Source organism: Syngnathoides biaculeatus, chromosome 2 (genome assembly GCF_019802595.1).
Source record: "Syngnathoides biaculeatus isolate LvHL_M chromosome 2, ASM1980259v1, whole genome shotgun sequence".
Taxonomy (NCBI): domain Eukaryota; kingdom Metazoa; phylum Chordata; class Actinopteri; order Syngnathiformes; family Syngnathidae; genus Syngnathoides; species Syngnathoides biaculeatus.
This window is the reverse complement of record NC_084641.1, coordinates 15,704,697-15,715,708: the sequence shown is the minus strand read 5'-3', so window position 1 is coordinate 15,715,708 and position 11,012 is coordinate 15,704,697. Positions and strand designations below refer to the sequence as shown.

General features: G+C 40.3%; 1 protein-coding gene across 3 annotated transcripts in view; it reads right to left on the bottom strand.

Moving 5' to 3' along the window:
* Positions 1-1,880: 1,880 nt before the first annotated feature.
* Positions 1,881-11,012, bottom strand: part of nlgn4xa (neuroligin 4 X-linked a) — a 73,505-nt gene continuing 64,373 nt past the window's right edge. For all 3 annotated transcript variants that reach the window (XM_061836605.1, XM_061836614.1, XM_061836624.1), the window contains 3 exons: positions 9,369-9,554; positions 6,231-7,020; positions 1,881-4,032 (listed from right to left, as the gene is read on the bottom strand). In XM_061836605.1, the coding sequence (XP_061692589.1) occupies positions 3,144-4,032; positions 6,231-7,020; positions 9,369-9,554 (1,865 nt within the window). In that variant the 3' untranslated portion in view covers positions 1,881-3,143. The remainder of the gene's footprint in view (positions 4,033-6,230; positions 7,021-9,368; positions 9,555-11,012) is intronic.

Sequence of the window (11,012 nt, the reverse complement as noted above, 5' to 3'; positions counted from 1 at the left end):
ACTTAAGCGTTACTTCTTTGAATGAACAAACACACTGCTGCCTGTGGTTGAAGATGCTGACATAATTAGCACATCAGCTAGTTGAAAACATTGCTCCACGTCGCTTCAGAGAAGCCGCAACACAACCGACGGATGGGTAGTTGCCGCCTCCGTGGCCAGGGCAAGAACGAGTCACCGCTGATGCAGCAGGTTTCTTGGTATGATGGCAGAGTCGGCGTCTCAATCTCGCGCCAAGGTAGGTCAGCCGAAGAGGTGCCGTCTAATCCAACAGTTGTATCCCAAAATGGGTTATTTGAAATCATATTCATTGTGGCAAAACTGGAGTAGTTGGCAGGTATATTAATCCCGTTACTGCTCATAAGTCAAGGTACCACTGTACACGGATAAAACCCATTTTACTATTATGCCTACGCCATTTACTAGTAAATCTAAGTCTGAGTGTTTTGTATTATCTGTACATGGAAGGCTCCTTTAAAGTTGCCTGTTGAGTTAATACAGATTTTACGATGCCTGTTTTGGGGGTTAAAAGAAGCAAAGAAGGGAGGGGTGCTTGAATAACAGGCCTGGGTCTACGGTTGAGTGATGGAGCTCTGTTTTTATCTTAAGGAACACGAGCACAAATTGTTCCTCCTGCTCCCAACCTTCAGCCAAACAACTCACTTTAAATGGTTCCTGTTCTCTTGGGCACAATAAACAGATTTACATAAAAGGTTTCTAATTACAATTTGTCTCATCATCTTATCATGTTGTGTCAAAGCATTTTGTTAATAAACATTTTTCCTTTGTCCGGTATCCACACATAACCAACAGAAGAGCAGATTTTAGTTTTCCAACCTGGCACTTTAGTTTCAAGCTGAAAGTAATAATTACTGAACCTTTTCAAATACTATGTTGAGTGTATTGTTTTGAATAAATAAATATGACTTGTGTCTTTGGTGTCTTCATCAGAGTAACTCAGACATCATGAAAATGCAACAGAATAAGGAAAACTGTCACTGGACATAGAGGATTTTGGCATGTCCCTCACGTTGCATGCTAGGGTTGCTGCAAAAAGTGGTTCAATGACAATATTTTTTTCAATATAGTTTATAGTTTACAGTCCATAGCAAGTTATGTGAAAAAAACGTCATTTTGATCATCTGTATTCTGTTTTCATGATCACATTGAATATTTTGCCCGTCCAAAAATAGCCCAAAATGTCACATTTTTCTGTTTGCAGTTACTGACAATGACAATGCATTTCTAACGTAATACTGTAACATCTACTTATTTCAATGAATATAAATTTAATTGAAAAATGTTAACTTCATTTGGGGGTGAAATGGGTAAGTTTCAAATGCACCTTAAAGTGATATTACCTCAATATACTTAAATGTAAATGAGTAGACAGCCACCATTATGGTAATGCATTCATTCATATTAAGGTTTGAAGGTTCTGGTAAAGGAGCATGCGTGGTCAAGATAAATTGTGTGACTAATGTGAGTTCATACATGTTGACTGCTGTTATTGTTTTTTTTTAATCATTGGAGAGTTGACTCTTTTAACTTTTGACAGCCCTGGTTCCAGACATAAATTGAAGAGATTTATTCCTTCACCTGCCCGAGTTTGGCAAATGATGCAAAGCTTTGCACATGACTCAGCTGTGTGAGCACACAGCAACCCTGAAGTGGGCCAAGACTTAAATAACTTCCACATCACAAACTGACGGAAATACGATCAGTTCGTTCGCAAGTCCTGCCGTTTATCTGTCTTTTGCATTCAGTTGCTGCTTTAATTTGTGGGGAAATGGGATTCCTTGAAAGTATAAACCAGATCATACTCATTTGAGCCTTTGTTTTTTTTTCCGCTCTTCTCATAGAAAATACTTTGATATTTTATTAAAAACATTGCAGAAAAACTTTATACATGTGTCCAGCCAGAAATAGCATCTCTATTATCACTTAAGGCAAAATAGCACACAAACACTGTATAAGAAACCAACATTTTTAAAATGTCCTTATCTTAATTTTTTTTTCCTTCGATAAATAGATGTAGCAGATGTAGTGTTTTCCTATTCGTAGCATAGGAGATGCAAAACAAATTAACATTGAGTTATTCTGCTTTCATTTCATAATAAATAGACTATTTACATTCATTAACTTGCTTTTAACCCAAAATATATCACAAGCTTGACACAATACTTAACATATTGCTAGCACATGAGTAGAATTTGAAGTATGTAACATACAGTATGTTCCATCATTTATTCTTTTACAACTAATAGTGATGCTGCCTGGATGAATGTATTTCTATATTTCTGGCCACATTGTTGGTGCAGGCAGAAATAAACAGTATAAATACAGTTTTAAAAATCTACCCCAACACACACACACACACACACACACACACACACACACACACAATTTGAAGCAAAACCACCTGACAGCAGACCAAATTGCTCAGTGTTGGACGTTTGGAACAGAAAAAAAAAATCCTTGCAAACAACTAAAAAGGATCCCACAAAACAATATAACAATATTTACAACATGGCCTGGAGGCCCAAAATGCGCAACTCTCAAAGGCATAAATTGTTTTGGTTGTGCAGGTAAAAAAAAAATTGAATCATGGGAAACAGGATGTGCCATACAGTATTTACAGCTCAACAGAAATCTTGGAACAAAACAATCAAAAACAGCAATAGGATGAATCTCTTTTTCTTCTTTTTTAATGGTCACAGTTCTCTTTTGATAGTGATAATATTCATTACCTAGCGAGGAGTCTGAAACACTTATAATCAGTAAAAATGAGATTCCAGAGGATATTTTTGTATCTCAGTTATCGCAATGCATTAGGTTGCTTTTTTTATATGGTGAATAGCAACTCAGTCATTCACTGTTGTTGCTTTTGTGTTGATAGAGCTCCATGAAGCTTATCTCCATATTACTACATTGACATTCACAATTCATATTTTCTTTGTTGAAAAAGATATCTTTGTTTTTTTTTTTTTTTTTTTTTTAACTATGTATGCTTGTCAAGAAGGCAGCGTAGCAAAATAATTTCTCTGTGAAATTTTGGAGTCTGTGCTTCACATCACTACCATTTGTCTGTGTCAAATCAGTTCTCCCTCTCCGTGGGACTCTGGTGCGGTTCGATCCCAACAGAGCTATACCCGTGTGGTGGAGTGGCCGTGGGGCAGGTTGGTACTGTTTTGGCTGCCTCCAAAAGTATTGAAGTTGTGCAGAGGCTGCATGCCAGCCAGTGAGTTCGGGATCATGGTGATGGTGCTCGGCGTCATCAATGGTATGTCGTCGGGGGAGCGGCGCAACGTGAGGGTGTAGTCGGGTGGGCAGGTGAGGCGCAGGGTGTCGTGGACTTGCATGGACTCACGCTGTTGCTCGTGTTCCAGCTGCTGCTGCTTCATCTGGAGCGTCATCAATTCCTCGCTCTGCAGGTTGGCCACATCATTGGCGGTCGAGGGCGCGTTGACCGGCGTGGAATTGCGCTGCGGGGTGGCAGCGTGGCGGGTTGAGTCGGCACGTCGCTTGTCTTTTTTGTAATATAGCGCAGCGAAGGCCAGGATGTTTAAGAAGAGCAGCGAGGCGCCCACAGCAATGGTGACGCTAAGCTCGGTGGAATAGTCCCGCTTGGTCTCGATCAACACAGTTGACTCGTCAATGAAGTCGTCGCTTTTGCGCTGATCCGTGGTGTGCTTGGTATTGCTGGATGGCACCCCAGGATGGCGAGTGGTAGAGGGCCAATTGTTTTTGCCAGGAAAACGTTTGGTGTAAGGGTACGGTGTGGTGTCTTGTGGCGGTATTTTGGTTGTGGTTGACACGTACTGGAAGAATTCATTGATGTTGTGGAGATGCGGCACCAGCTCCAGCCAGAAGGCGACCTTGGTGGCACGATAGTGATCTCGGACCCTTGGTTTGAGACCAATGTGGAGGTAGAGCTGGTCCTTGGGATTATACTTTGTCCAGGCTACCTCCTCAAACCTGTTGGGCTTTGTGTGAATGAACTTTGTATCCTGTGGAACTGGTTGATTTGGGTCACTGAAAAACAAACAAACAAACAAACAAACAAACAACAAACAAACAGACAAACAAACAAAAAACAGAGGGACGATAGTCAAATGAAAAAAATCCAGATTTACACTTACTACTGTGGCAATACAAATTGACAGTGGTAAAAATAAAGGTACACTAGGGGGTAAGCAAAAAAGGGCAGAACATTAAGAAGCAAAATTAATCACTGTGTATGCTACTGTTCCAAATTATTAGATTGATGCTGTATTTGCCCACAAAATAAATGTGATTTACATTTCTTGCACTATTTCTCCCACACATTATTTAAAATACGGTGTTATCAATGATTCTGCACGACAGCTCAAAAGAAAATAAAGGGGCCGAAAAGAACTTTATGCATCAGAGTACATTTAGATCTTGAAATAATACTATTGGAATCCCCCCAAAAATCATTTATCAATATATTTACAAATTATTGGCATAATAAGGTATTCAATCTCACCCAACAACTTTCTCAACCATTAAAGGTTTCTGAATAGCACAGAAAGGTTCTGCCTGTATCTCATAGGATGCAAGAATGGCCTGTCAGAATTGTTGTTTGGAGGCAAACTGCCAAGTTCTGCTCGGCTTCTTGTCAATAGCATTGAGGTAAGGGGATGAGGGCGGCCACACCATGAGTTGAACTTGGTTTTACTCTAGCAACTATAGCCTGATTGGTAGCACAAGATGATTTGTTTTTTTTTTTTTTTTTATCAAAGAGTAATATTCTAGTTTGGAAGCCATGGTTGTTCCTTTAAAGCAATGCCAGGACACGCCACACATTTAAAAGAGGTCATTTTGAGATTCCTTGCCACCTTCTTGCTGACATTGCAACTTTGTCTTGACATGATGGCATCCCAGCTACTATTTAGAAGTCCATACATTTATGATCCAAAGTAGCACCCAATTTACTGGTGAATAAATATGAATCGTTATATAATTCTGAGCCAACTGTAGACATTTCACCTTGTGAGATCAGTTAGGGGTGGCGTTCCGAATAATCTCAGAAACTTTATATAACTGCTAGTAATTTGAATATACTCATTTTCTCTCTGAGTCATAGACAATTTAATGAGCTGATAATTTCCTTGAAATATCCTGTGGTTTCCTTCCTTTCACAGTGGATTGGACAATTCATCAGAAAGAATTTTCTGGTTTTGCTACTCCGTACCAAACCTCCTTCAGTAATTTCCCTGTAATTAGGCTCACCTGGAGAATTAATGATCCAAATGGATTGAGATTTGTGTATGAGCTAGCTAAAAGAGAGTCGAAACAGCATGCAAACCCTCCAGAAAAACTAAAACTATAATGCTCATTGAACTTTAATATTATATGCATAATTGGTTGTAATGCAGTTTATTAACTGTGGGTCGCAGTTTCTTTGATCCTGGAATTGCTAAAGTTGGATCACGTCGAGCCAATGGGCAGACAATTTGATGCATTTCTGGAAAATTTGCAGGTCTCTCAACGAAACAGTAATACAGTATTAATATGCTAGCACTCATGCATTGAGGATTGCTTGTTGTGTAGTGTTCAAGGTAGACTGCGTTGTCCTGGACAGCACTTGATCAAATAAATATAGATTATCTGAGGTCTGAAATTTGATTGCCCAGGACATGGACCTTAGTATTCTGAGTCCACAGACAGCTATAACGTCAAATTACGCTTGATTTGCTTCAGTTACGTGATCTACAGAAGAGGAAGAACACCATCTACCGTAATCACCTTTCCAGAATACACCACTAATATTATAGAATAAATAATCTGAGGTTATCTTGTGCAACAACAAGCCATTACATCATCCAAATGATTTGTTTAATTTTAAGATCAGACTGCCACTACTGTCGCTTTAAGATTAGAGTGAAGGGTTCCACATTACAGTGTCTGCTCTCTGAATGGTGACTACATTTGGGATCATACACACGCAGGGCTGCTAGCATGTGGTGGGATTCTACACAACGCCTGTCATGGCAGCCGTAACATATGCTGCGATAATATGGCACTCCTCTGCAGAAGAATTAGCAAACATTAACACAGCGCTAAAGACCTAGCCAGTAAACTGCAAACCTTTCTCACATAAGGTTCCAGAAACCTTTCAATCAAGTCTGCAATGCCACTGACATGACTATCATCGGTGTTTGTTATTGTGTTTTCTGTGAATGTATTAATGTGAAAATAATACTTACCCTGTTTTGGCAAAGTTTGTCCAGTAGGTCATGACGACAGCACTCAGCATCACATCATTCTTGGAGAAATTGCAGTTGAAGAGATCTGTCGGGCCAATCATTGGGATACCGAATACATAGGGTACTTCATCACCGTGGGCTGAGTCGGCCCAGCTGGGCTTCATGTCGCTCTGACAGTGGTGGTAAAAAGCATAAAAGTAGGTGGGGGACCCATATTGGGCATGGAGATCAGCTGTAGCCACTGCAGGCGCCACCCACTGGTGGTCTGTGAACAGTGCTACCAGGGTCTTGCGGCGGTTCTCTGGATTCTCCTTGTCTGCCCAGTCAGTGTACATGAACTTGATTGTCTCACGTAGAGTGTCCTTGCCCTCGGGGTAGCCATAAAGATGGTCCACAAAGTCAGACACAGCAAAGTCAAAATCATTTGCGGAGACCCCATCCTCACTGTCCACTATCCCGTCCACAAACTTGAATCCCTCGCCTTGATTGACACCCAACATAATGTCGTAGTTGAGAAACTCGCCTTGTTCCATGAGGATTTGAGGATCGTCAGGTATTACGTCGCCGTCGATCACAGGACCAAAGGCAATGTGGTACTTGGCAGGCGTCACATACTGCTCAATCAACTCCTTGTAGTTCTTGTTCTGGAGGCACCCCACCAGGTCTATGGTGTCCAGCATGTTGCAGCCCACCTTCTCAGCCAGGACTCGTGTGTACTTGGCAGGCTGGTAGTTGACTGCCCAACTAGAAAGTGCTGTGCCGCTCTGTATGATAGCTTTCTGGAACATATCTGAAAATGCATCAAAAATTAGTGCAACTCGTGCAGGTCACTCCTCAACATATACAGATCAAAGTACAATTATGTCATGTTTAAAGACTGACTACTAATGTCAGAGCGCTCCACTCTCCTAGGTGAGCTATGAAATGCCGCTTAAAGTTGGATTTAGTGTTGGCCTTGTAACGATTTCTGCTAAAGGATGATGTTTCCGGGATAGGTTCAGGGATTACACAAAAGGTTTTGGAATTTACAATAATGTGTTTGTACAAGCAAACTCAGCCACAGCAAGTTAAGTGAGGGATTAAATACAGTAGATGAGATAAATGCAATTTGTTCTGTCGGAATTATAAAAAAAAAAAAAAAACAGTTGTACATTCATTCATTCATTTTTGTACCGGTTGTCATAACATGGGTTGGGAGTGTGCAGGAGGCTATTCCAGCGCTCTTCAGGCAAGAGGCAGGGTACACCCTGGACTTGTCGCCAGCCAATCACAGAGCACATACAAGCAAACAATCATTCGCACTGACATTAACACCGACGGGTGATTCTGAGTACCCAATTCACCTACCATAGATGTTTTCGAGATGTGGGAGGAAACTGGAGTACCTAGACAAAACCCACGCAGGCACGGGGAGAACATTCAAACGGGCCAACAAGCTAAATTGAGAGTTTCAAATTTAATTGGAGATGCATGGTCGTAGATTACTATTGATGAGAAAAACTTGAAAAAAAGAATGCTACTCAGACACTTTAGATGTTATCTAAACAAAACTGACCTGAGCGCAGATTAAATCTCATACTACATAATCCAGGGTATGTGCTGTGTTAAATGAAATCACGAGATGAATAAATGCTCACAATACCACACCAATATCTACATTAACCGAATTCAGAAATCCTAAAATACTGGTCCATGTATCTCTATGATAAAATTGACAACAGCCTCACTATTGGGAAATTTATTTTTGCAGTATTTATACGCATGCAGACAAGTTAAGATGATGACTCAAACGAGGCTGACTTCAAAAGGTTTTGGCCTCACATTAGATATTCCCTGCCCCCCTCCCCTTACCGCCCCACCTTCAGGCTTGTTTAGCAGCATCCAAGCTTTTGCTACTGCCACAGTTAATTAAGATCTTGGGTATCGGCCAAATTTGGTCCCCTTTTGAGGATGAGGACCTATCAAAGCCCCTCATTTAGTCAGTCAAACGCAAAATGGAAATAACTAAAAGGAAGGATGTATGTGAGGGTACGTTTAATGAAAATGGTGCATGTACAGGACTGCATCTACTTCCTTTGAGGTCAAATCAATTGCCATTTAGTAAGCCCTTAACTACAGTTCCCTTCTGAAGTCATTGCAAAGGTATAGTTTTAGGCATACAGAGGGGTTAGCATCCTTTCATCCCAGCTAAAATTGCAGTCTTTTTTGTTTGAACTTAATTTACTGATTCCAAATGTTAGCCACAGACTGAGTAAAAGTAAGTTAAGTATATAACTTTAACTTTCTGTAACTCTGAATTCAACCAAAATCTCATTCCCCAAAACTGGGAGAAAACAATGGATGACCATTGTAGCACCATCTGGATGTAGCATAGCTTGTCATCAACTTTAGCAAAAAAAAAACAAAAAAAAAACGTCTTATTCTTTATCTTGACAACCTGTGAGAGTTTGTTACAAGGAAACATAAAGCAAATAAATACATCACCCTTATGAAACAATCAAAGGATCATTTTGAAAGACAAAAAAGAAAAAAGTTAATCCAAACAAAGACAAAACAAAACATAACAAAAAAGTTATTCAAACCTTGTGGGCTTCTTGGTCAAAGTTTGACATATCCCTTCTTCTTTTTAATCACTAATTACAAATTCTCTGGCTTCACAGTAGGACGTGTATACTCTATTTCATGCTGCATACGGCTGTCAAAGTGGCCAGCTAAATGCGGGCCGGCTGACAAATGCTCCAGTCGTTTTGATGGCATCGAGTAGACGCCTTCTCTCGGTTGTTAACAATTTGTTCCCATTAATAGCCCCACTCCCAGATGTTATAGGAGCAACGGGAATGACAAACATATCAATGAGGAACATAATGACAGAATCTAACAAACATAGAAAATATGATGCAGTCAAAACAAATCTTCCAGGTGGTCAAATCTTTTCCTTTCATTTCCTTCAACAAGAGGGAATAAATGAGACCTGTTTATGGTTGCTTACGGCTAAAATTTATTGTGATGACTTTATTAAACTTGTAAAGAAGACTACAAAAAAACCCATCCTAAAATAAGACCGGATATGACAAAATGATGAAACATGTTCATGTGTGGGCAAATCTTGTCAAAGTGAATGTGAGAGCAAAATTGTACCTTCCGAGTAATGCGAGAGAGTCAGCAGGCTGACACACGAGGCTCCAGCACCAGAGCCGAAAATGGTCACTCGTTTTGGGTCTCCTTTGAAGGCCTGGATGTTTTCCTTGATCCACCTGAGAGCCTGAATTTGATCAAGCAGGCCATAGTTGCCCTTGGCTGCCTGGTCTCCTGTGCTCAGGAACCCTGCAGTGATGAAGAAAAGCAGGCGATAAGCAGGCGCCACTTTCTCAACTGATAGTTTTGTATGAATTTGTGAAGCGGATATTTCCACTTTATAACTGAATGGCAAATCAGAGAAAATCACAGGGTTAGGTACCGCATCTAAATTTCAAGTGCCGATAGTTAAAGGTCAACTAACATTCACATATACGTTTTAAGATAAATATTGTTATGAAAAATACCTATAATATGATTCACTTCAAGATCTACAAGAACAAGACATTTTCAGATTTTTCTGACGCCTCTTCCGAGACTGAAACTCATTTCGAAGAAGAGAACATCTCAGAATCGAGTGAAGTGACTGGGGCAATATATCTTTTCGAGCCATATTTAGATGATATGCGGATGACTTCTAACTAACAACCAACTCCTTGACGAGGAACCCAATGAAATCTTCAAAATGACAGGTCCATAATTGTTCGATTTCCCAACTCTTTTACAAGTCTTGTGTATGGAGTGTATTCAGGAGGACCCCTGCCGAGTGAAGTAAGTACTTCAGGGGTGCCCAGACACCGGTGGCCGGTGGGAGGGGGGTGCTCCTCCCCTCACGTGGCCAAACTACTTCCCCGCTTGATCCTTCACCGTGTCGAGGCTAACGCCGGACTGGCGTACTTTACGAAAGTTATGATACGGCTCTTTTATCACTTTCTGAGAGAAGGACTATGTGGTCGGACGCAGACGAAGCTTTTTATTATTGCTGCTTTCGGAGAAGTTTTTCGAGTTTGGTGACTATACGTCTAGTTACCTACTTAGCTCGTGTTACACGGTACTAAACTGTCTTTGTACTTCTATTTTGTTATTGTTTTGTGTTGTATTGTGTGTGATTACATTTTATTAAACGCAATACAACTGCTTTGTTATATTTTGCCTGTTTGAGCAAGGTGATTTATTCTAAATTTACACACAACATATGCTATAAACTGGGAGATAAAATAGTCCTCCACAACTAATTTTTTTAAATAGCTCTGTACACACCTACCTGTCATTTAGAACCCACAAAGCCCTTGTCCTTTGCCCCTGTGCAATCCATTTTTCATGATGAACCGGTTGGTTTGGAAAAGTGTAAAGAGTGAATCCATCCTCCCGAGTGTTCGCGCAAAATCCATCAATACAACGAGCCAGCATTTTGGCTAACACGAGGAAAAAACCGAATACATTTTTGCCGGTACAATAGGTATAAACCAATACAAACACTCAACCCCGCTATTCCAAAAAACGTCACTTCCTAGTTCTTCCCCAACACAAATACCTCGAGAGGATTTTCATAGTGGGAGATTTAAAAATCCATATTTGACAACATCCCGATGTGTGGTGAAAAAACGGATGGGTCCATTCTGGCTGACTTTTTTTTTTTTAATAAAAACATACAAAAAATTATTCATTATGTATCAGTTGACCATTAAATAAAAATCATTATTGTGC